Raw genomic sequence first — 26,314 nt, forward strand, 5'->3', positions numbered from 1 at the left:
AAAAAAATAAAAATAAAAAAGTAAGAACTGCTAGTAAAAGTAATTATGATTAAAGATAAGAAACTCATAAAAAAAATTTATTTATTATAGAGGATAAATTAAACTTAGCACCTTTAAAATTTTATAAAAATAGAGAGATATCTCTCTGTTCGAAAAATGATAGACATTTTTTAATTTTATAACTTTAATTATATTTTTCTCTTTATAATTTTTTATAAATATTAAAAATTTTAATATAATAAAAATACTTTTATATTTTCTATCCCTTTTCACCTATTCTCTTATATGGTAAATTAGTCAAAATCTAATTATTTATCTCAATTCGAAGATTACTAAATTATTATCAAATTATAAAGATATATATATTAAAAATTTATTGAATTTTAGATAATTTTTTAGGAAGAAGAAATGTGAAGATGCTTTCAAATATTTCAAATCAAAGATAAGTATTTTTTTGTTATATTAATAATTTTGATAATGAGGGAGAAAAATATAATTTGAGTTGTAAAATTTTAAAAAATATTATTATTTTTCAAATATTAAATATATTTATTTTTAAAAACTTACAAATGAGGTAATAGAAATGTGATATTTTTATATTAATTAATACATTATACTTTAGAAATGTTAATCTAAAATTGTACTAGAGCCTCAGCTAAGCCAAAAATTTATTTGGCTCAAGCTCGGCTCGTCAGGATTTTGGCAGGATTGAACTGGAGGAGTGCAATTACCGTGATTGATGTTCATGTGTTTTGTGTTGGTTCCCGATTTTTGTTGAGTTCGGACGGTGAGGTGTCGGTGTTTTGGGTTAGGGCTAGCGCTAGGGTTTTTCAATCGATGGAACTATTTTAATTTTCTTCGGGACGGTTAGGTCTGGTTGAATAAGAAATTTCTTAGATTTGTGTGCCTTTGGCCGTTGAACTAAGGGCTTGTTTGCTGCTGGATATTGAGGATTTTTCATCATGAAGATTTGATCTCGATGGAGGCAAAGTTTAGTGAATTGGGACTTCCAGTTCGGTAACCTCGGAGAAGAAAAGCTTTGGGACATTCTGTTGGACGAGGAAGTCTTTTGGAGAACTGCATTCACTCTGAGGTGAGGACAATGCATATTACTTTTTTAATTAGTTTTTTTTCAAAAGGTTATTAGTGCATGCATATTCTTTACTTTTCTTGAAGTGATAACGATGAATTTGAGTAAAGAACATTTTGGCCTTGTGCTCTCGTCTTTTCTTTCCACGCGAAGGATCTCTAATACAGCAGATTTGAAACCGCTTACTGCATCTGGCTCGTGAGGAAAGAGGTATCTTGTGTGAGTTTCTTCTTAAACTCTTTTTGTTTTGCAGCAAAGAGCAAAGATTGTATGTAAGTGAAAAACTATTCCTTTCTTTATCACAACCTTGGCCAAGTGCTGCCTGGTCATTGCTTAACATAAAGTTGAGACTCAAGGACTCAATTCATGTTGTAGCATATATTTTCTTTCTTAGAAAAGAAGAGAGGAAAGGAAACAAAAGGGAGTACCTGTTTTGTGAGCTTACGGTGGACATATACAACAAAAATCATGCGTAACTAGGTCTTTTTGAGAAAAATCATGCCAGGATGAAAATTGTTTTGCAATTTTTGGATTGACCTCGTTTTTTTTTTTTTTTTGATAAAGCTGGTGAGCTTAATGATTTGACACATTAGAGATGGAAGGCTTGGTAACAATTTTCTGATAGTGACTGTGGCATCTGCACTGTCCTATATCACATTTTTTTCCTGGATGGATTTCAAGTTCCTGTAACTTATTCTGCATTTTCATGTTATGCAGCTTTCAATTCACTAACTCTTGGGGTGATTCTTTTCTGTAAAATTTGATTTCAGTGAAATCCGCTATGTATTTGTGGAGATTTCCCCCCTTTTTCCGAAAAATGTATTCATGAACTAGTTCTTCCGACTGTTTTAGATTTTAGTCCTTGCCTCCCCCTAATTACTCTCCTTGCAAGGTTACCCAATTTCTCTATGGAAATGCCCTTCTTTGTAAGAGTCAAATGTGATGCTTCTGTGTTAAGTAGCAATACCATCCTTGAGTCGTTGACTGACTAGGTGGAGAAAGAGAGATTAATTGAATAGTGTGCAGACATTTGGAGATATTCAGCCCATGAGACTAATTTATGTCTCACTAGTGGTCTAGAGGAGTAAATATATATTTTGTTGAAAATCCATGGTTTGCTTTTCTTGCAGTTATACACTTTATAGCATTTGGCAGTAGGATGCACCCAGGTTTTCTTTGTTGGGAATATGATTTAGCAATTTAATGTTTTTGCCTACTTGATAGATAGGCAGAGTTACCAACTTAAGTTTCTTTGTTGAGGACATTTATGCTAGCTCTTGGTGCTTTACAAAGAGCAATACAAGTGGATGATTACTTTTATCATGTACCTTGGGGGAATTAAGCGAGATAGAAAGGACTAAGCAGAAAGCATAATAACTGTTTTTTTTTTCATACTTGTGTGACTTAATAGCTTTGTCCTTCAGCCAAGTAAGTTCTTCATATTTTCTTCTTTGCCCCTTTAAATGGTGGTAACTAGTTTTCGAACATATTTATAATTTCTACGACAATTGTTTATATTCTAGTCATTTAATGCAATTGTATGTGATAAAAGATGAACGAACAAAATCAATGCCTTTTGCTCACAGTCTGTAAGTCAGCACTTGAATGGTATGATAGGAATATTTTGTTGTTATAATCAGTTTGAAAGTATTTTTTTTTGCTAGTAATCAGTTTGAAAGTTTTAATAGAAAAGTGCAATTGTGACATAACTCAAGTATGCTCCTTCTAGTTGCAGTAGTCTTGTTGGAAGCAGATGATCATCTATGAGCAAGACCCTGATGTTGTCCCCTGGGGCCTCCATCTCCTAGATGTTTGTCAAATATCAACTGGTAGTTCTCCTTGTAGTACAATTCATTTTGAGAAGGATTTATCTCAACTTGAGTATGTCCAAGAAGGTTATTGTGAGACAAAATGCAATGAAGTGGAGAATGATGAGATAATTGCATGTGCCTTTCAAGAAGAACTATCACGCCTTGCAGCTGCTGAATTATCTGGATCTTCACAGGAAGAGCATTTGCAAGCATGCATTCTTGCTCAGGATTGGAAGAGTCGTTCTTATGGAGATTGTAATTTTGGTACTGGAGAAAAACCCGGTATTGCCCTTTGATTATTAATTTGTTTCAATAATTCCACCTCTATATTTTTTTGATAACAATGTCACATGTGTAGAGCTTGGGAAAAGTCTGGAGGGAGCATATGAATGGGGGAAATCTACTTCGTTTTCTAGTGCAGAAGAAAACTCACTTGGTCCACAGGATTGTTCACCAGAGATGGCAGACGAGTCTACTCTTGATGGTGAAGTAGGCAAGAGGTTGAATCAGATGATTCCTGTTCCTGTAAGTGTAGCTATATCATAGTTACATCCTTGCCTTGTAATTGAATTAATAATTCTTTTCATACAATTTATTCTGAAGTTTATTTGTTGCTTTTTTTTTTTGATAGAAAGGCAGCGATTTATTTATAAGAAGAAAAGCTTACAATCTGTATTAACAAATATGCTTCTTTTTTTTTTTTTTTTCAATGACATATGGTTTTGCTTCATTTAAATTGGATTAGAAGTGATGTTTCTCTTCTTCACTGGTTGCAGCATATTCCTAAAATTAATGGAGAGATGCCCTCAGCTGATGAGGAGACATCAGATCATCAGAGACTGCTTGACAGGTTGGGATCAACCTTTTCTGTTCATATTCTCTATTTTTTTGGTTTGGAAAAAATATATCAAGGGCCTTAGTGTAGTGGTAAGGTTGCTTCCAGTGCCGTAGGGATCTCATCATCTGGATCCTGAAGATGACCTCTTTGCATTCAGGCAAGGTAGCAGTGAAGGTTGTCTAGATGCTAGATTCCCTTTGAAAAGCATCACAAGCTTCTGTCAGGCCCTCTGGGCTTGACAGGTAATTTTGAGTAAATTTTTAGGAACTTTGAGAGAGGATGCAGAGAGGGAGAGAAGAACAGAGGGATGCGGGAGAAAGAGAAGGATCAAGAGAGAGAATTCTGTTCTAGGGAATATGGTTTTTCGTACCTCTCATTCTGTTAGGATAGATTTTATAGCTATTCCTTGGCACAAAATAACTGCCAAGGTACAACTTGAGTAGCAGTCTAGGTACAATAGCATAACAGCCTTACATTGTATAAGCAAAAGACAAAATTACCCTCATCATAACCCTAGGGTCCTAACAGCTTCAACAAAGCCAGATGTTGGTGAAGTTTTTTTATCTTTACACGTTTAGGCTTCACTTTGGATCTTTGCCTTCCCCTTCTTAGTGTATTGCTTTTGTCGAATAGTTTGTCATGGGTCATGTGCAATCAAGTTGTTTCACTGGCACTAGTGCTAGGACCCATATCTTCTATATAGTTATATTGATGAGAAATATTCAACACTCTCTTAAAAGATGTAAAGGGATTTATCCTTCTTAGGCTTAACCAGTTTTTAAAAAGAATCAATGTCTCATGACCACACTCAAGGGGGGAAATTTTGAGTGTTCTTCTCTAATATAACTTGAGGGCTTTGAAAAGGGTCGAGAGTTGCATGAGAGACAGCTTTGTAAATTAAAATTAAGTTTGGATAAGCTTATCTAATAAACCGCAATATATTGCATTATGAGAAGCTAGTGAAGACGGTCAGTATAATTGCTTTAGTTGTGCAAAGGCTGTGAGATTTAGTTCTTTGAGATATCTTGATATGTGTTTCATGATACAGTAGTCACTTTGTGGTGGAAAGTTCTACCAATTATGGAGTCATCATGATGGAAACCCTTGAGGAGGGCACTTAGACTTTCCTTGTTTATATTTTTGACTTTATATGTTGCGGTGGCAATTATTTTATGAGTTGTCTGGAAATTTGGCCATATCTCATAAAATTAATTCTTTTGCTCTTGAATAAACCTTGCTTTTCCTTCTAGTTGGCACCCATTCTTATAGGGGAGAAAAGAAAAAAGATCCTTGGCTGTGCATTGAGCCTTATAGCTTCTGCATGTGTCTTTTGAAATAATATCTGGAGAAAATTACTTCCTAATTCCTTCTCATCCTCTAAATTTCTTCCTTAGTTCTAGCTAAGTAATTTTAATGCCAGAAATAATTTTATCTTCTTCAGGTTGCAAGTGTATGACTTGGTCGAGCTAAAGGTTAAAGGAGATGGAAACTGCCAAGTTAGTCCTTGTTCTTGACAATGTGTTCATTTTTGTCCTGGGTTAGGTTATTTTGGTTTGAATTACATGCCATTGCGCTAAAATCTGTATAATTGTGTCTCTTTGTTGATAGAGGTGGGTGTTGTATTTTAAATATCATTAACTTGAATGATGTAAAAGTCGTGTTTGCACTATTATTTATTTTATTTATCTGCGTGATATATGTCCTACTGATTGCGGTTTAGTTGCCTGAGAAGAATTATCAGCAATTATCAACATTTTGGAATCAATTCCACATCTGATCTGTATTGCCTTCAGTTGATTGCTACATATTTCCTACTGTTACCTTATAGTTGCCTTAAAGAAGAATAATTGGCATTTCTTGTTGTGTTGGAATCAACTTCTTATCTGATTTGTATTGTGTTCTGTTGATTGTAACCAATAAATCTGTAAACCCCAGTGACATAGGAAGTGGATGGATGTGAGTTTTGGCTATTGTTGACAGTTGCTAGGGTAACACCTTCAAGTGGTAGAATAAAGTTAGGGATTCTAGATGGAAAAAATGGGTTTGTGCCTGATATCTAGAAGTTGTAGGTTTCATGATTTTTGAAAACACTATGTTGGAAGTGCCTGGAATTAGATAGTAATTATTAAAGGACTCTAGGTTGGATTTAAGACCAATGTATTTTGGGAAGGGTGTGGTGTGGTTATTAGGTTTTCCTTGGGTAGGGTTCTGTTGGGGCTGTTTTAGGTTTTGAACATGAGCAGAGGATCGTGGTTGTGGAAGAAGGCTGCATAATGAATTAATAAAGGTGTTTTAGTGTCATGAACCTAGGGTTTAGCCTAGGGTTGGATTGGGAATCAGAAGGATCCGATAGGAGTAAGACCAAGAACAGAATGATTGGAGAGGGAAATTGGACAGAAATGGGGGAAGAAATTAGAGAGAAATGCAGGAGAGTTGCAGAGGGAAATGAGAGGGAGAATGGGAGAGAATTGTAGAGGGAAATCAGATCTTTGTTTATCAATTCAAGACATAACCTCTCATCCTCAGTTGTGGCTTATATATAGCTTATAGCCTCCCATATGCACCCATGTGCAATACAAAAACAGGCTAACTGCTTATTAGATAAGGACAAAGCCTTATAACAGAAAACAAGGAAAGGAAATTACAATTATTATATAATGCATGTAAACTCCTACGATTATATTTACTAATCTATTCTTGGGGTCATGGTAATTTCCCCCTTCTTGAGAGGGTTCTTGTCCCTAAGAACTTACAACGATTGCGTCGTTGTTTCTTCACCCAATATCCACTTTCTCTATCTATTTAATTCATCTTTCTTTCTTTCTCCTTCTAGGCCTCTTCTTCTTAATTCTGAGGTTTCAAAGATCAATTCCAAGCATAATTTGGCCCAGAGCTTCAATAGTAGAAACCTGATTGAGTTCAAGCCCACTACAACCACCTCTTACAATAGCTGTCCAATCAAGATTGGTCTCCACTTTAAGAATATAATCAGCCACACCCAGACCGATATAGTTAGCAGCTGAAACTTTGAGTCTAAATGGAGGACTAACTGTGTTCGTGACTGCCGTTGGTAAAGAACTTTAAGTCTAAAGGGAGGACTAACCGTGTTCGTGACTGCCGTTAGTAGTTCTTTACCATCCAATACAAGTAAGAGTGGCAGACCTTCCTCCTTAGTTGCCTTTACTATATTCCCATTCAACCCACAACCATGCTTTGTTGCAAAAATATCAGCATCATCCTCGAAATGCAGCAATGGAGGATTGTAGACTTGCTTTGGATACTCATACCAAGACTATCTGTGAGCATTAACATTAGGAGTTGCTGCAACTTCAATTCCAGCCAACAATTTCTCAATGACTGAACCTGGCCTCCATCTTGACCTTCTTCCCTAACATGATTTACAGCTAGATTAGGTTGTGCATCATTGGGATCATCAGTTTCTTGTTCTTGTAAAGTGTGGTCTTCCCCAATCTCCTCATCCAATTGTTACAACCCTAGGATTTGCCTAGGGTTTAGGAAGGAATTTGGTAAGAATTAAAGGAAGATAGGGCAGAAACGGAGGGAAAGAACAGAGCGGATAGAATTGAGGAAGAAGAGAGAAAGACAGGAGAGAGAACTAGGAGAATTGGGAGAGGGAAAATAAGAGAATTCAAATCATTCATTAAACTCCTTCCTCTAACTACTCAAGCCTATTTATAGGCTTGCAATTAAAGATGCTAATAACAACAACAGAAAATACAACTAATGCAACTAATAAGGAAAACACATGACATGTATTACCAATATATCATTGGGGTTTCTTAGGGTCGTGACAATCCCCACCCCTTCAAACAATTCTTGTCCCCAAGAATTGACAGTTGTTTGACCCCATTCCTTAGCCGATTCCAGCCTTAACAATTTGGTTTCTTCTTCGCGTTCTCATTCTCATCTCTTATCTTCCTTTTCTTTTGCCTTTCCGTGTCTTTTTCTTCAAAAACATCAGTACTATGACTTGCTGCAACAGCAAGACCAACCATCCCCGTCATCCTGATTTCCATGGAGAATGGTTCCAATTGATCTGTTATTGCTGCAACCATATCATTTCCAATCATAAAAAGGAATTTCAGCTTCGCTACAGGCCAAAATCTGCTTCGACGTTGCAGCTCTTCAACTGAAAGAGGAATAAACAAAACAACAAGAGTCTTGTTCCTCTCAACAAAAATTTCTTCCAAGCACAAGCAGCCTCCGTTAATCTCTAACCAACCTTGAATTGTACTCCAATGAGCATTCACTTTGATTAAAGCACTGATTCCCTCATTAATGTAATCTTTAAACTCTACGTTGGTGTAGTCATATCCTCTCCCATCTTCACAACCTCTTCTCCTTCCTTATCTTTAATAGAGACTTCTAGGACCTTTATGTCAACTATCCCTTCTCCCATATCCAAACTCTTGAACCGTGTGGCAGCAACCTCCTTTTCCCTCATCTTTTGAACCACATGATTGTTCTCTTATTTAGTCAATTTCAATTGCTCCTTTTCTACTAGAGTTAGCACTTGTAACTGATCTACACCTTTTGAAGTAACAGAAAAACTATCACTCATAGCAGCTGCAAGGTTGTGCAAGTCCTCAGCCTTCTGCTTCTTCCTTTGGTCCAAGTCCTCGTTGCATGGCTATCCTTCATCATTGGCATGGAACCTATCTGCAACGCCATCCTTGTCTTCCGAAGCTACTCCATCATCTTCTTGCAAATATAAGCTGTGATTTTCGCTAATATCCATGTCTAATCCCTCTTTATTGCTGAAGTTTTTAATTACAACTGGTTGGTTCAACTCCAAATTTTCCTCAGATTCCCACTAGTCATAATTTGCAGCCTTAGAGGCTCCTTCAATCTGTTTGTTGCTCTCTGTAGATTCATTAGGTTGCAGCCCATGCTTCTTAAAGATGGCTTCCAAGGTGATTTCCTGCAACCTTGCTTTCTCGACCGCCTCTTTCACGGTTGCAGGCATCATCATTTTGACCATTAACCTCAGTTTGTCCTTTAACCCACTAACAAATCTTGATACAAAATAGTGTTCCGTCAGGGTTAGTTGAACACTCCACATTAGAGGCCTTAGCTCCTCAAATTTTACCCAATAATTTGCCATCGATCCCTCCTGCCTTAAATTGTTGAACTCCTTAGTCACCTTAGCCGTGTTCTTCTTCTTCCCAAATTGGTCATGTAAATTTCCAACAAGATCAATCCCCCTGGCCTTCCCTTCTCTAGGTATTGGGGCGTGATGGGGAGTGAGGGAAGATGAACCTCTTACCTGAATTTTCGGTTCCAAGGCTAGTAGTTCCTCTGCCTTTTGCAAGCCATAGGTCATAGGGAGGGTACCATGGTTGGGCAAAATTGGATCAGCTGCTACTCGGGGAGGAAAATACGGTGGAAACCGGAATTGATGTGGCGAAGACAGCATGTTGAACATAGACATGGCCACGGTTCATGAACCGCCGGTTCCGGTTCATGAACCGCCGGTTCCGGTTCAAGAAATCTTTGAACCTGAACCGAACCGCCCAAGGGCGGTTTGGGACGGTTCGGTTCCGGTTCCGGTTCGTGCCGGTTCCGGTTCGGTCAACGGTTTGGACCGGTTCGGTCAACGGTTTGAGCCGGTTCGGTCAACGGTTCCGGTTCCGGTTCAAACCGAATTTTTTTAATTTTTTTTAAATATTGTTGTATTCAATTTTGGTCCTTGTTCCGTTGTTCGGTTCGGTTTGGTTTCGATTTTTAATTGTTAAATGTAATTGTAAATATAAATATTCTCAACCATATTTTTAATAAAAAAACACTACTAAAAATTGAAGAAATATAAGTAATAATTTCATTAAAAATAATTAAAACAACTAAACAAGTATGTAATACAAGTAATTAATTTTTACAAATGTGAAAAATAAAAAATAAAAAATAGAATTAGACTTAATTTCATTAAAAAATAATTACAACAAAAATGTAATACAAGTAATTAATTTTTACAAATGTGAAAAAAAATAAAATATGGACTTGGATCCTACGCATCTTCATTGGAGTCGGAAGTCGCCGTTGTTGAACCATCATTAACCCATTCGTCAGATGATGATGAATGGATAAGTTCTTCTTGACGTCGCATGTTAGCTCTTTCCCAATCATCGAGGCAAACTTGAGCTTCCAATGATTCTGGAGCCAATCTTGATCTTCTTTCGTCCAAAATGTTGCCTCCACTACTGAATGTTTGTTCAACGGCTACAGTTGAAGCTGGAACTGCAAGAAGTTGACTTGCAATAATTGCAAGAGTTGGAAATGTCTCCTTGTGCCTTTTCCACCACTCCAAAATTTCAAAATTTAAACCTGTATCATCACCAAACTCAAAAACTGTGGTTAGATAAGTTTCGAGCTCCGAATGTGAGCTCGATCTAGGTTTTTTCCTCCTTTGATCTAAAAATTTATAACCCCATTTCATTGGTTGGGAGGAAGAGGAATGCGGAGCCATGGATGGAAATGATTCTTCACTACTAGGAGCAATAACATATGCTTCATATAATTGATTGCATAAAGTTCTAACCTTAGAAATTATAATATTCACATCAATTTCTTCATTATTTTCTAATCCTAACAACGAATAATAGTTAGACAAACACTCAATTAAACCATCAAATTTACACCTAGGATCAAATACCATAGTAACAAGAAAAATTTCAGGAATAAATTGATAATAACGTAACCATTTTTCTCTCATTTCTAAAACAGCATGACAAATTTCTTCAACATTAATTCCTTCCATTAATACACCGGCCACATTCATTGCTTCTATTAAAAATTGATGTGAAGTTGGTTTATAAACACTACTAAGTGTATGAGTAGCATCATTAAAAATTCGTAAAATATTCAAAATTGAACTACAAACATTCCACATAGTTGGAAAAATAGGATATTGTGGAATATAATTTGCTGCAAAAGAACACAATAAATCTTTATATTCAAAAGATTGATTAAGTAATTTAAAAGTTGAGTTCCAACGAGTAGGGACATCTTTTGAAAAACGTTTTGGGGTTTGACCATTGGAGGTGCAAAAATGTGCCCATGCTTTTGCAGTTCGAGGGTGTACCCAAATATAAGAAATAACATTTCTAATTGGATCTAAATAAGAATTAAGTGACTTAATACCATCTTGAACACATAAATTTAAAACATGACATGCACATCTAACATGAAAAAATCTTCCACCAAAATTTGGTTGGCAAATTCTTTTCAATTCATTAATAGAAGCAGTATTAGTCGATGCATTATCAAAAGAAATTGAAAAAATTCTATTAACTAATCTATATTCTTGTAAAATTTGTTGTATTAATCTACAAATATTTTCAGCATTATGACTTTCATCAAAACATCGATACGCAAGAATTCTTTTTTGTAAAACATAATTTTCATCAACCCAATGACAAGTAATACCCATATATGAATGAGTTTGCCAATGATCACTCCAAATATCACTACAAATAGAAACATTAATATTATTGTTTTGAAAATATGTTATCAATTCAATTTTTGAGTTTTTAAACAATTTTAACAAATTCCTTTTCAAAGTATTTCTAGGAATTGATTTAAAACTAGGATTAACAAAGTTTTGACAAAATCGAGTAAAACCTAATTTTTCACCAAAACTAAAAGATAAATGATCAATTGCTACCATTTCAGCTAAACCAGACCTACAATTAGCTTCATTATAATGAAATAATTGAGGAGAGTTTGAAGAGGTAGCAAACCCGGATATTTGTGTTTGATCGCGGTTCAATCCAACCTTGAGCGGGTGCTTTGTTTGCAAATGTCGGGCGAAAGTACCATATCCACCTCCTTGCTTGAATTTGTATACCTGATTACAATAATTACAAGATACATCAAATTTACCATCTCCTTTTGGTGTTTTCTTGAAATGAATATTAAAAATATCAGAAGTAGAAATTTTTCCACCTCCCTTTTGTTGAGTTTCACTCTCTTGTGTTTGAAAATTTTGAGCTTCAAACTCAACATTTTCAACATTTTCAAAATTTCTACCTTCACTTGCCATTTTTTTGAAAAAAGTATGATAATAAAAAAATATAATAATGATAAAATAATATAGTAACAAGTAATAAATAATTAACAATATAATTGAATAAATTGATAAATAACAAAATGAGAAGATTGAAGAAATTGAAATTAAAATATTAAATGAGAGACAAAATTGAGAGAATAATAGCTTGAGACTTGAGAGAGAGAGAGAGAGAGAGAAAGTGTGAAAAATGAGTGGGGGAGGGAGGGGTATATATAGATAGGAATTATAAAATTTAAAAAAAAAAAAAAAAGTTGGCTGGGGGTGGCAGCCAACGGTCCAATTTTGGACCGTTGGGGGGGGGGGGCAACGGTCCAAAATTGGACCGTTGGGGGAGGGGGGGGGGGTGCACGGCCGCACCGGGGGGGGGGGGGCACGGGGGAGGAGGGGGGGGCACGGCCGGTTCCGGTTCTCCGGAACCTTGAACCGGAACCGGACCGAATTTCGCCGGTTCGGTCCGGTTCCGGTTCCGGTTCCGGTTCCGGTTTGGCCGGTTCCGGGTCCGGTTCCGGTTCGAACCGCCGGTCCGGTTCAATTTTGGCCATGTCTAGTTGAACATGCTGTTGATTTGCTTGCCTGTTGCTCTCTCGCCTTCCGATGCCTCTCCGAATCTCTTTGCATTCCTTCTTGAGAGGCAGCTACATTCCCCCATATGTTTTCTCTAATGGTCACAATATCCCCTCGGCTTATTGCACCATGCGTTAGCGTTATCCCAAACCTTAACGCCTCCATCCTCAACTCCAGCTGCTTTAATCTGGTTCTTTCGGCCATCACTCAATTGTTCGCACTGACTTCACTTCTGTAACAACCTCTTGTTAATCGCCTCTTATGCAGCTTTCAAGGGCCTCTTCGGAAACTTATTCTGATACTGAAATTCAGCTACCCAAGTCAATGCAACTATTGCTTCCAGTTTAGCAACCTCAATTTTGACTGCTGAACATACTCCAAATCAATTTCTCAAGTCATCTCAATTCTGTCCGAGATCGCCTCACATTAGTTGCCTAGGAGAATCACCCGCCTCACAGTAGTTACCTTGGTCAAATAGCCAAGGATTCCTCATGCTTCGCCTTGGCAATTCAAATCTAAACCGAAATTCACAGGTGCAAGACTTCCTCACCTCTCGCCTAAATCAAGTCAGAGATCGCCTAAGTCCACTACCGTTGCCAACGATCGACTGTTGTGAACTTAAATGGCCGCTTGCGGACAGTTTCCGATCTCAATCGCCCAAGGCTCTGCTTCGATCGCAACTTCCTTTTTTGTCGTAATCAGTGCCCTCGTCCTTCACCCAATCACCGTTCAAGGACTGCGAAACCAATGGCTTTGTTGCAATCTGCTTGGAGTCACTATCGGAGCTCCCCTGGCCTGCATTGACTTCAATTCTGAGCCGAAGCTTGCCTTGCTCCCCTTCGCCTTTCAAATCTGAGTTCAATTATGAATTCAATCGTTGAGGCTCTGCTTTCGATTCTTCCGAATTCAGTACCTCCAATCTGTAATTGAATTGTCGATTAAAGCCTACAATCCACAAGAACTTGTTTCTCACAGTCGCCCTCCTGATTTGCTTCCGTAGCCAAGACAACCTTCAAATTCCGAACCTAACGCTACGAGTTTGTCGATTGTCGGACTTGCTTGCGTCTGCTTGTCATTGCTATAGATTCAAGACCGTTGGACCTGCTTCCATGCCGTGTCTTAACTACTCACCCAATCATCGTCCACTGGCTCTGTAATCACCGGAATTTCACTTATCTCTGCCTTGGTTCACAATCGCCGAACTCTACTTCACCTAAATCTACCGAGATCTGGATCCGCTTCGCCTCCAATTTTGGACTTGATTAACTCAATCAAGTGAGCTGAGAATTTCCCCAGACTGAACTGCACTCCAATGTTCAGCGATCGTTACTTTCTCTTCCAACTTCACCCTAGTTCCGTCACTGGAACTCACGAAGTAGCCTCGATTAGTTCCGTAGCCAAGCATCTGACTCTCCTGCTGGTACCTAATTTCGTAATAGCCTTCAAATTTTGAGAATCAACCTCCGTCGAAATTTGCTACACGGAATTGCCTTGGTCAATTGCTACAACTTCCAGATCACAACTGAGAATCGTCGGCTCTGATACCAAATGTTATGACCCTAGGATTTGTCTAGGGTCTAGGAAGGAATTTGGTAAGAATTAAAGGAAGATGGGGCAGAAGAGGAGGGAAAGAACACAACGGACAGAATTGAGGAATAAGAGAGAAAGACGGGAAAGAGAACTAGGAGAATTGGGAGAGGGAAAATGAGAGAATTCAAATCATTCGTTAAGCTCCTTCCTCTACCTACTCAAGCCTATTTATAGGCTTACAATTGAATATGCTAACAACAACAACAGAAAATGCAACTAATGCAACTAATAAGGAAAACACATAACATGTTTTACCAATATATCCTTGGGGTTCCTTGGGGTCATGACACTGATCTTCTTTGATCTTCAGAATCATGAGTTTCCATTGACTTGCTCGCTTCATTTGCAGTGCCAACTTCCTTAAAATTAGCTGAAGTTTCAGTCGGAATCTCCTAATTACATGCAAATAATCTAGCAACTCCTTTTTCTGTGTTTGCTAGAATTTTCCTCTACATGAACTTCTTTTTCAAAAATATCCGATTGTCCCTTTGCATATGTTGCCCTGTCTAACTGATTGTTACCGATTCCCTTTAGGTAATGCCATTCACCATTAATATCATCTCTAATGTTGCACTTCTCCTCCGGCTGCTCCATTTTTAGGAATTCGTCTTTGTTAAAACTCCAGTGATAATCATTGAAGAATTCAACGAGAAAGCTGTAGTGATACTTCTTAGTTAGTATCATTGCAAACTCCTACAACTGCTTATGTATCATACGGTCGAATTCATTGCTCGTATCATGTACCACACTTCTTGTTTCCTTGTCCAAGTGGTTGATCTCATTCTCAAACTTCTTTTCCCATGCATGAGGCTTTTGGCCAAACTCCTCATGATGTCTAACTCCAACTGAAAATGTAGCATTCTTTTGCTGCAATTGCGACCTCATCTCCCTTCGATATCTGCTTCACAGCAAGCACCTAGAATAAACAATTGCCTCTCAACACTCAACGATCTTCAATTTCTCAGCAAGATGAGCCACCTACCTTCCAATTAGACTTAGACTCAATGCTAAGGTCACTTATGTCAGCAGTCATCAAAGAAACTGCTATAAACTCGCCTATGTCGGCCTCAATTCAGCAAAATAATCTAACTCTAGATCCTCTTCACTTAATTCGCCGGAAGTCCGCCAAATCACTAGAACTCACCACTAGAATTACCTGTGATGCTACGACTTTGCTTAGCAACTTGAATCTGCCTCTGTCACACCATCATAAATCAGTTGGTGTGGCTTCAACGGATCTGATAAGAGAGTTCGTCCAACTTGTTGGAAATCACAGGCAAGAATCATTGGCATGTTCCACCAGTTTCTACAAGCCGCCTCTGTATCCGCTCCTCCAATTGTCATAGTTACGCTGTGACAATAGCAACTTCTCCTAATTCGGTTCAAACTCACCTAGGTAGATCTCCGTCGAATTCCACCTTCTAAACTCCATCAACTCGACTCCGTCCTCAAAATTTGATCCGAGATCAGATCTGAGGGATAGTTCTCCCGTTTCGAATACGGTAATCAAGTTCTGAGTCTCTCCTTCTTCAAGACGATTCGAAACGCACTGTATTGCTTTCAACGTCTCAAGTTGATTCAGGTTACGGATTCACTTGGCCTACAATTCGCCACTACTCACCGAATCTGTTCCAATTATCAGCCGAGTTTTATTCGTTTGAAGCATCAAAATTGCCTAGCTCGTCGGACGTGCTTGCTTGCGCCGCCTCACCCAATCACTGTTTGTCTGGGTCAGAATCGCTAACCAATCAAAGCGACAACACCAACAACGCACCTAATTGAATTCACACTTGCCTCACCTAGTCACCGTCCAATGGTCCACCGGCTTCGTTGTACTGTCCTTGAAATCACAGCGAAGCTCACCTAATTGAATTCGCCAAGACACAGCTATCGTCGATGGTCAACGATCATCAGAATCCCACCATGCTTCCGTTGTGTCTTCGATTCCGAGTCTAATTGATCGCTACTGTGCTCTGCCTCTCAATTTCAATTCGAGAATTGCTTTGCTCTCTCGATTACAACCTGGCTAGCTTGATAACTTATGTTGCATCAGCGGTCCAAAATTCCCAGCCAATCCCAGAAATCGTTGCCCATCACTATAGATCAGCAACCTCCAGATCTGATCGATACCACTGATCGTTAGTTCTATTGCAGTCGTTGGCTCCTATGATGTAGCGTCCTACGATTCGCCTGCTCTGTTGAATTCACCAGACTCGTCAAATTGCTGTTCAATTAATTCTGCCAAGAGTTGTTGGAATCAACTGCCCAAAATTACATGAACCACAATCGAAGAACGATTGCTCTGATACCATTTGTCATGAATATAGGGTTTAGCCTAGGGTTGGTTTGGGAATCGGAAGGATCCAATAGGAGTAAGACCAAGAACAGAATGATTGGAGAGGGAAATTGGGAAGAAATGGGAGAAGAAATTAGAGAGAAATGAGGGAGAGTTGCAAAGAGAAATGAGAGGGAGAATGGGAGAGAATTGTAGAGAGAAATCATATCTTTGTTTATCAATTCAAAACATAACCTCTTATCTTCAGTTGTGGCGCATATATAGCCTACAGCCTCCCACATGCACCCATGTGCAATACAAAAACAGCCTAACTGCTTATTAGATAAGGACAAAGCCTTATAACAGAAAACAAGGAAAGGAAATTACAATTATTGTATAATGCATGTAAACTCCTACTATTTTATTTACTAATCTATCCTTAGGGTCATGACAATTAGCTTCTTGTGTGTCCAAATTCTCAAAAACTCAACTTTTGTACCAAATAGCTAGACTGCAATTGCTTATGGGCTTACATGCCGAGAAATTGTCGTCTAGTTAGCGAAGGAAAACCATAAGCAATTACCGAACTTGACCCGTAAGATGACCAATAATGACATTCATGGCCTAGACCAAGAAAAACTTGAGTTTTACTAGAATGGCCTTGAATGATAAAAATAAACCATGGGAAATTTGTCAAGTGGCATTGTGGCATTTAAAAATTAAAAAAAAAAACGATATTGAGGTGTTAATAGACCATTAACAATAACAGCATGTCCAATGTATGATTTACACAAAACATTCATCGCTCTCCCCCTCTCTAAATAAAAGGGCATCCTCAGTGCACGAGTCTGCCTACTTTGAGAGTGTTGGGATGATCGTTTTTGTATGTAAACCCATCCTTGTTTTTGCAAGAGACTATTTCCACAACTTCTTGTTGTGGAAACCTTATCGTTGCTATTAAGCCTTGCCTTGTCAAAATAAGTAAATAGAACAAAAGACCTCCTTTACAGGGTGAACCCTACACTAAAGAAAGGTAATAAACCACAATTTCCTGCTACCTAGGTATAAGACAGAAGTAAATCATCCAAAAGTTGCATAAAGGTGGATGGGGAAGAGGGATGCCCACCCTTAACAACAAAAGGAGGGTTTGTGTGTGGGTGTAATACTGTACCATTTTGGATATATTACTGATAAATTAATAGTATATATTTAGGAAAATATATGTACAGCTAATAAAATTTTAATACAAAATAAATTATAGAAGCATGTAAAATCATTACTATTGTTAAGGACATTGCCTAAATAAAAGATTTAACATACAAGTATTATAATGTGTTGAGTTTTGCATTGAGTATTTTTCTAGAAGAATAGAAGGAATCAGGAGAACTCTCAAGTGATTGGAAGCTAAATAAACAAAGTTAGGAAGAGGCTATCTTATGTTGTATATATGAGGGGTAGTTTAGACTTTGTGTGGTCTAACTTAAAACCTTTGTAATATCCGTCCAAACCCTCTATAAATAGAAGGCTTAGGCGGGCAGTCGTGATCTTCTCAATTCTGTAAACGAGTGATAGTGTTGTAATCTGAGAGGAAAGGCTTGTATAGAGAGTACTTTGTAATTTCATAAGTATGGTGTACTCATGAAGAGAGGTGTGAGGGTTTCTTGTACTGATTCATACACAATTTCTAGTGGATTGCTCTCGAACCAAGGCTGGATATAGGATTGCTCACAGCAGTCTAAACCAGGATAAATTCTTGTCTCTTGTGTGGTTTGGTTGTCTCTTTCCCTATTTCCATTATTGCTTTAAATTTTGCATGTACATTCTGTTGATTGATTTGAATTCGGGTGAGGGTGTGTTTTACAATTGGCTGAGATTAGAGTGGTCCTAGCGCTCCTAATCATAACATAATGTTTCTAAATCAACATATAAAGAAACAAAAATCTCTATGGATCTATCACATATAGATTTAAAAAGAAAAAAAATATAAGAGTTTAGAAATTTATAGATTTATCAAAATTACTATTTTTATTTTTTCAATTTATAATTAATTAAATATTATAACATATAGTTAAAACTTTTACCTTTTTATTTCTTTATTTTATTTTTTTATTTGTGTCAGTACCATCTGGCATTGGGTGAGCTTATATTTTTTTTATACTGGTTTTGCACCAGTACGGTACAGGATCACTATGTTGCTTTTGTACTGGCTATTATTATTTATTTATTGACAGAGTTCGGGTCAGATTTAGTTATATGTGAAATTAAACCACACTCAATTTTAATTGTCCTGCTTTTATGATCTCACTAGTTTGTTATTTTCCCAGTTCCGTGCTTTATCAGATCAAATATATCGCAGTGCTGAGCACCACCAATTTGTAAGACAAGAAGTTGTTGATCAGGTTGGTATATTTAATATTCAACAGCTTGTTCTCGTAACACCATTGTATTCCATTTGACTAGTTTTGATATTTTGTTTCAATTGCATAAATGTTATCAGCTCAGATTGCACCCGGAATTATATGAGGGTTACGTGCCAATGGCTTATGGTGATTATTTGAAGCATATTAGCAGGTACGAAATATTTTTCAGTTGACCTGTGGGGCATCTATCTTTATAAGATTTTCAGTTTCATGTATATTTTGATGTAAATGATAACAGGATTGGTGAATGGGGCGATCATGTCACATTGCAGGCTGCTGCAGATGCGGTATCACTAACTCTCCCTTATTCTACCCTCCCACTCTCTCATTGTGACCATTATCTATCCAGAAAGGCTAACTTGGAAAGTAGTTCGCAGTTATTTTTTTCTAGATTAAATGAAGTTAAGGCAATTAAATTTTAAGCTTTGGTTGAATATACAAGTTAATCTTCATAAGAAGATAGCCTGTCGAATGTTGTTTATGAACAAGGGGTAACTTTGGAGGACTGAGAGCACAAACAACATTAAAAAAATAGCAGGTTTACAAAATCATGAGCATAAACTGCCATTACTGCGTTGAAATGGGCTTTTTCAAGTCTTGTACGAGTTGCAGCCATGACAACAATTTTTACAAGCTATTATGCTTATGATTCTCTACTTGGCCATTGACATGCTATAATGTTTTGGGAACCTGTAATGCCTTCAGTCAACCTATCACCAACCATTTTGCTAAATTGCTTGTCAAGGATGGAGCCATAGGAGGAGGTCGTTTCAGAAGATAAAAAGTTTGAATTTCCTTTGTTTCCACTAAAAATAGGATCCGTAAAATTGAGGCCTAATTGCCATATTTTTCCCATAGTTTTGACACAGGATCTCTATATTGATTATTTTACTAAATTGGAAACCCTCTCCCCCCCCCCCCCCCCCCCCCCCCCAAAAAAAAAAAAAATGACATTCTGCTTCTCATGTTCTCTAGGAATTTCCTAGCCAACTTCTTGTAAAGTTTTGATATTCATCTATTACTACAGTCTTCTATATTGGTTTTTTTTCCTGGATTTGTGTGTGCACACGTGCACATCTTAAAAGTCATATATTTCAATGATGTTACAAAAGTTCAAATATCTTCATTTTTATTGCATGATAATGTATTAACAGCGTTATGCAGTTATCTCATGATTAATTGTTGGGGTATAATTTTGTTGCAGTATGGTGTCAAGATATTCATCATAACTTCATTCAAGGATACTTGTTACGTCGAGATTCTTCCTCATGTGCAGAAGTCCAAAAGAAGTAAGTGAATCTCCTCATCTTTCATTGTGATTATTGATGTGTAGTTGATCTCTCCAGTAGTTGCTCTGTGCCAAAAATATCCTTGAGGACAGTAAAGCCTGATCTAGGTGATGTAATCCTACATTTTCTGGATCAACACACTGAAGAATCAAAAATCAAAACAGAAAACAAAGCCAAAAAAAAGGGGGAAAAGAACTTGGAAAGCACAAAGGGGGCAGACGGACACACTTACAAAGAAAATGAAATTAAAGCTCCCCAACATCTTATCAATGACTCCTATTGATGTCAGAAATTTGGTAGAAGTGGGTTAAATTGTCCTTTACATTCTCTTGAAACAAATCTACTACAATGCTTAAAAATGTTGGTGCTACATAGTTTACTGTGTATAAGTCTTGTGATCTTCTCAAAGATGCCTGGCCATGTTGAGAAAATTGTGATGAGGTTACAACTTTTAATTACTAATCAAATATTTTAATATTCTATTCTTTTGGTATCAACTACATCTTAACAAGCCCAAAAATTAGTCTGTCTTGCCATATCAGCAAAAGATGACTTCAAGGAGAGGATATTCCTTTGGCTTGGTTTCCCTTTTCTAACCAAAAGACGGATACACTCGTATTTTTGCTGCATCTTAGCACTACCTTAATACCTTCTACAACTGTCAAGATGTTGGCATAAAATTAATTTTCTTTTTGTCTTAATCAGTTATATTTTTGAGCTTCTGGGCAGAGGTGCATTATAACTCCATTTATCCAGAAGGAGGTTAGCATCTTATCCTGATAGTACTATTGATTATGTGCATTATAACTTAGTGAATCTGATTTTGCAAGGTAGAGCCCCTTCCATACATTTCGTCCTCATCTCTGATAGTAGAAGAATTACCTTGGGGGCTTTGATGGTCAGAATTGTGTAGTACATCAATGGAAATGCTATGCTAGCAATCTTCTTATTCTGTTCTTTTAACAATTTGTTGCCTTCCATAATATGTGTCACCCCAAATAATATGGACCTTTCTTTCGTGTCTCCATTACTATTGGCATTTCTTAAATTATCACTAGGGGTGAGCAAATGTTTGGATTAACCGAATTGAACCGACCAATTTGATTGGTTCGGCTCGGTTATTTTTAATAATCGGTTCGGTTCGATTATTAATTTATAAAAGAATTGGTTAACCCTCCCCACCCCCCACCCCCCACCCCCCGGCGAACCGCACGGGGCAATTGCCTTACAGTTACTCAAGAACATCAACTGCCAGAAACCCATCTCCCCCTTCCCACTTGCCAGAAACCCAAACCACCCAGCCCCCCCCCCCCCCTTTTCCCTTCCCCTTCGGCCGTCCCCTTCCTCTTTCCCTTCCCTTTCTGTTCTTCATCACAAACTCTTTGGTGCGACAGCGGAAACAATTGCCATTGCTCTCTCCAATGAAGACGCTGACACCGTAGACTTCAGTTACTCCACCTCAACCCTTCATTAGGTAAATTCTTTATAATTTTTTTTTTTTTTGTATATTTTTCACTATAAAATTAAATTTTGGATCTATAAACAAATTAGCCTTTGGATCAACTTTATTTTTAATATATGAGACATCGTTGCTGTGTGAATCTGATGATCGGTTCCGATCATCGGAATCGCCGACCAGCGGTAATAGTGGTCGGTTAAATCGGTTTCAGTTAATTCGGTTAGGTGGGTTTTGTCAGTCGGTTCGATTCGATTACTCTCTTTCAAATGATTCGGTTCAATTATAACTAAATGTTCACCCCTAATTATCACACTCGTTACAATCCGTATATCCACCTAAACTTTGGCTGATATGGATATTTGATGATTCCAAATCAAAACTTCTTACAATAACCAAATAAAAACTTATGTTGTCCGAAAATGAAAATGGAAAACGTCATTTTTCACAAAAATAAGAAATGAAAATGCGGAGATACATGTAAATAAAAAATATATATATATGAGGATTTATTTGTAAATATAATTTTTAATATAAAAAAATATAAAAAACAGTTATTCAATTTAAAAATAAATATAAATTTTATAATGTATTTAAATAAATTTTAGAAAAATTAAAATTTTTATGTTAGAAACAAAAGAAATTTCATCTTAATTCGTGAATCAATATTTTTTTAATGTTACATCACAAAAAAATTTTAAAATTGTAAAAGTGATCTAAAAACATTTCTTAACATTTTAAAAACGTTAAAACGATGCTCTCAAATAAGTTTATGTGCATAGACACAAATTATCTATTTCTTTTCACGAACATAACAAAAAATAAAAAAAATAAAAATTGACAGCAAAGTAATTATGATTAAAGATAAAAAAAATTCAAAATAATTTTATTTATTATATGGGATAAATTAAACTTAACATTTTTAAAATTTTATAAAAATAGAGAGGTATCTCTCGATTTGAGAAATGATGGCATCTTTTTAATTTTACAACTCTAATTATACTTTTCTCTTTATAATTATTTCACAAATGTTAAAAATTTTAATATGACAAAAATATTTTTATATTTTCCCTCTTCCACCTATTCTCCCATATGGTGAATTAGTTAGAATCTAATTATTTGTCTCTTTTTATGATTCGAAGATGGCTAAATTATTATCAAACTAGAAAGAGATATATATATATTGACAAATTACTAAATTCTAGGCAATTTTCTTGAACAAAAATAAGTAGAGAGAAAAAACAAATGTGAGGATACTTTCAAATATGTCAAACCCAATATACGTTTCTTCTTTATGTAACGACCCGTTAATGAGTCTAGGCGTTTATTGGTATTTTGACGTGGGCATTAAATTTTTGCTTTTACTAATTAGATGTTGGAAATATTATTTTGTGTGGGATGATATATTTATACTTTTGTAATGAAGTGGGTTGGATCAAGTGTAAAGTCAAATATAAATGCAAGTTAAAAAGAAGAGCTCATTGGGCCTTAATTTAGATGGGGCCTAACTGAGAGGGATTATTTAGTTGGGCTTGAGCCATGTGCAAGCATAATGGGTTTAAATTTAATAAATAAAAAGGCCAACTAAAGTGATGGTTAGAAAGATAAACCATTGGGCTTATTATGAATTGGGCAATTGATTTGGGCTTGGGCCCATATATATAAAAGGTGACATTATAATAAAATAAAAATGAAAAAAGAAAAAAAAATTAAGCAATGACCAATAAGGGTTTAATGCACATTTTGTGTTTGAAAAAATGTGAGGGCAAAGGGGAAATTTCATAATTGGAGATAATTAAGAAAATGTGAAAGAAATAAGAAATTGATAAAAGACTAAAAAAGCCTTGGATATTTGTATGTGTGCGTGCGCATGAAGTAGAGGCAAAAGGGTAAAAACAAAGGGGTGGTTGGCAACCCACTCCCTCCCCCTCACATCTCCATGCCTTCTTGCTTCCTTCTTTCATTCCCACAATCTCTCTCTATCTCTTGTTGCTCTCTCTTATTCTTCATTTGCATCTTTTTCTTCTTCTATTTTTCTACTTGCTTGGAGCTTCAAGGAGTGAGCATTTCAGCTTCAACGGAAGGCTTCTCTTCTTCTTCAATTTTCATCAACAAGGCAAATTCCTCTTACATTTTTTTTTATATTGTGCAAGTTTCCCTTCTTTCAGTTGGAATGTCAAAATATGTCTTTGCTTTTCACATTTTTGTTGTTAAAACTATTTTTGTATTGGTTGTGTGATTATCTTTCCTTTTCCCTCAAATTTTGTGGTTTGTCTAAAGTTCTTGTCAGGTCTTATTGTTGGTCTTATTGGACTTATTCATCTCATATTTTCTTCAAAGAATGACAACTTGGAGTTAAAAAAACCATTCAGAGATGGGGTGTGTGTTGTTACTCGTATTTCTCATTTCTAGGTTTTTCAAAGTTGACTTCGTAAGAGTATGAGTCGACTGTTTTGTGTAAAAGTTGACTATGTATGTTAAACTCTCGGTTGAGTCGACTAAGTTGATGTAGAAGTCGATTTTTCCTTTCAAAAGTTGACTTTCCAATTTAAAAAATCGACTTTCCATTTCAGACTACGCACTTTGTACTCTTTAGACCATAACTTTTTGTACCGATATCAGAATTAAGATCCATTTTTTTTTATTGCAACCCTAACTCGATAAGTTTTGATTTGGTATGGGATTTGAACCATTTGGACAACTATTGAACCTGTGGGTTTCCTTTCAAATGTATGCTTGATTCGTAACTTTCTCCTTCATTAAAATTCGTTCAATTTTAAATTCTGAAAACAAATGTTTCCACCTTGACTCGGTTATCAATATTATCAAATAATTGCACTTAATTGATGTGGTAGAACCTATTTAAATGTTGAATTGTGTAAAATAGCCAAGAACCTTAATGGGCAAAAATTGAGTAAAAATTGAGTATGTGTTAATATTACTTGTTATAACTTTGCTCGTAGTTGTGTTGTATTGTATTGTGTTACTATATTGCTTCGCATTATGATGTTGGGTCATGAGTTACATTCATTGAGGGATCATGCTTTGTATATGTTGGGAGCGTGAGCATTAGTATGACACGATTGGCCTGTGAGTGCTGACTTGTGTATGTTAGGCGAGCATATGCATTAGAGTATTTGTGTGTGTAAATTTTTACGTGGGCGTAGCATAGCCTGATACTTGGTTTATGGGGGTTTTATCATCACGTTAATGCTACAAGAGCTATTGTATTCCTTATATGCTACATTGCATGGTGGTAATGGTGGTAAAAATTAATTTGTGATTGTGATGCGTAAGTCTGTTGATAGAGGCCCACAACAGCTAGATCATGTGTTGCATAAGACAGTGGGTGGAGGCCCATAGTAGCTAGATCTTGTGATGCATAAAACTGGAGATTTGAGTCCTACAGTAGCTTGTGCTCGTGATGAGTTTGTGAGTGTTTTGGCACATGATGATGATGGTAATGGATGTGATATGAGAGACTTGGGTTCAAGTTATTGTTTTGGTAGCATACTCTTGGCTGCTGACAGGTTTGTATACCGGTTCTTGGTACCAATGTCTGCATTTTATGTGGACCCAAAAGACCCTATGTGTGTATCTATGCATTTATGTTATGGCTGAGTGTCGTGTTATATTACCACATAGTATGGATTGTGTGTCGTTTATGTATATGAAACTGGCGTGTGTTTCCATATACGACATGATATGCATGATGTTCAGAAGAATCCGATCATATCTATTTTTCGTTGTTTTTATACATTTTGTTGAGTCTTATGGCTCACTTTAAAAATGTATTTTGATAAAATGTAAGAAATTATATTTCTTTGAGAATGTTGTTGTCAAGTATAGAAGGCATGAATTCAATTGATATCTAGATGTCGGATAATGATTTTTCTTTTACTCTAAGTTGTTCATGCATTCATATATCGATCTATTGATGTTTTCCTTTGCTATGTATTTGTAGCATTGTGGCTCATTTTGTTTCTTTTGTCATTCCAGAAAAAAGAAAGATAGTTAATTGGAGCAAGTCCCGGTTAGATATGTATAGAGATGTTCCGGCCTCAAGATCCATGAGTGAAATTTTGAGGGCATGGATAGAGTGTTTCATTTTGTATTTAAAGTCTTAATACTTTTTTATTTTGAAAATGTATGGATAATAAGCCCGAAACGATGATGTAAAGAATATTGTAATATTTATTTTGACTCCTATTAATAGTGAGCAAATATGAAAATAAAAAGTGTTTGTATTCATTTTAAATGAATTTTTTCTCGGACTTCATATACTAATGGAAAAATTAGAGAGCGGGTTCTAATAATTATATTAATAATTTTAATAATGACTGAGAAAAAATATAATTGAAGTTGTAAAATAAAAAAAAATTATTGTTATTTTTTAAATATTAAATATGTTTATTTTTAAAACCAAAAAAATGAGGTAATATAAATGTTACTTCAACTGTATGGTAATATTTAGTGTGATATTTTTATATTAATATATTATATTGTATCTCATCTAAGATTGTAATAGAGCTGTGCTAAACCAAATTTTTTTTGGCTCAAACAAGGCTTGTTAGGATTTTGGTAGGATTGAGCTCGAGCTCCAAAATGTATTCAAATTCTTGGTCATTAAGAATTTATCAAACTCAAGTTTAGTTTGTTTATAAACTCATTTATCATATTAAATAAATTCAAACTTCAGACAATATGTTTAGCAATAATAAATGAATTTTTTGGCGAGCTCAAGCTCGTTAGAAATTTTTTCTAATTAAAATCAATTTTTACATAATAACAAACATAAAAAATATAAATATAAATTCTCAAAATAAATATAATATCATTATTTAAACAAACATAAACATCTTTATCAACACATAAATAAATAATAAAATATTAAA

At 36.2% G+C, this 26,314-nt stretch overlaps 1 protein-coding gene across 10 annotated transcripts; it reads left to right on the forward strand.

The window, feature by feature from the left end:
• The first annotated feature begins 636 nt into the window (after positions 1 to 636).
• On the forward strand, positions 637 to 25,623 carry LOC127797035 (OVARIAN TUMOR DOMAIN-containing deubiquitinating enzyme 12-like). 10 transcript variants are annotated; one of them, XM_052329498.1, is made up of 12 exons: positions 637 to 1,093; positions 1,244 to 1,309; positions 2,820 to 3,183; positions 3,260 to 3,426; positions 3,678 to 3,751; positions 5,181 to 5,235; positions 18,579 to 18,653; positions 18,752 to 18,825; positions 18,913 to 18,961; positions 19,879 to 19,963; positions 20,669 to 20,725; positions 23,477 to 25,395. In XM_052329498.1, the coding sequence occupies exons 3-12, from the start codon at positions 2,844 to 2,846 to the stop codon at positions 23,656 to 23,658; spliced, it is 1,158 nt and encodes a 385-aa protein (XP_052185458.1). In that variant the 5' UTR covers positions 637 to 1,093; positions 1,244 to 1,309; positions 2,820 to 2,843; the 3' UTR covers positions 23,659 to 25,395. The 10 variants fall into 10 exon arrangements, with proteins under 10 accessions (XP_052185458.1, XP_052185457.1, XP_052185459.1 ...); XM_052329497.1 differs by having other exon boundaries at positions 2,826 to 3,183; XM_052329499.1 differs by having other exon boundaries at positions 1,244 to 1,300.
• The last annotated feature ends 691 nt before the right edge of the window (positions 25,624 to 26,314 follow it).

The sequence above is a fragment of the Diospyros lotus genome, chromosome 3 (genome assembly GCF_014633365.1).
Source record: "Diospyros lotus cultivar Yz01 chromosome 3, ASM1463336v1, whole genome shotgun sequence".
Taxonomy (NCBI): Eukaryota; Viridiplantae; Streptophyta; class Magnoliopsida; order Ericales; family Ebenaceae; genus Diospyros; species Diospyros lotus.

Excerpts from the sequence above, each read along its gene's own strand:
- LOC127797035 (XM_052329498.1), top strand. The coding sequence starts at position 2,844 with ATGATCATCTATGAGCAAGACCCTGATGTTGTCCCCTGGGGCCTCCAT. Across the intron at positions 3,184-3,259 it reads TGGTACTGGAGAAAAACCCG|AGCTTGGGAAAAGTCTGGAG; the intron begins GTATTGCCCTTT and ends TCACATGTGTAG. Across the intron at positions 5,236-18,578 it reads AAGGAGATGGAAACTGCCAA|TTCCGTGCTTTATCAGATCA; the intron begins GTTAGTCCTTGT and ends TTATTTTCCCAG.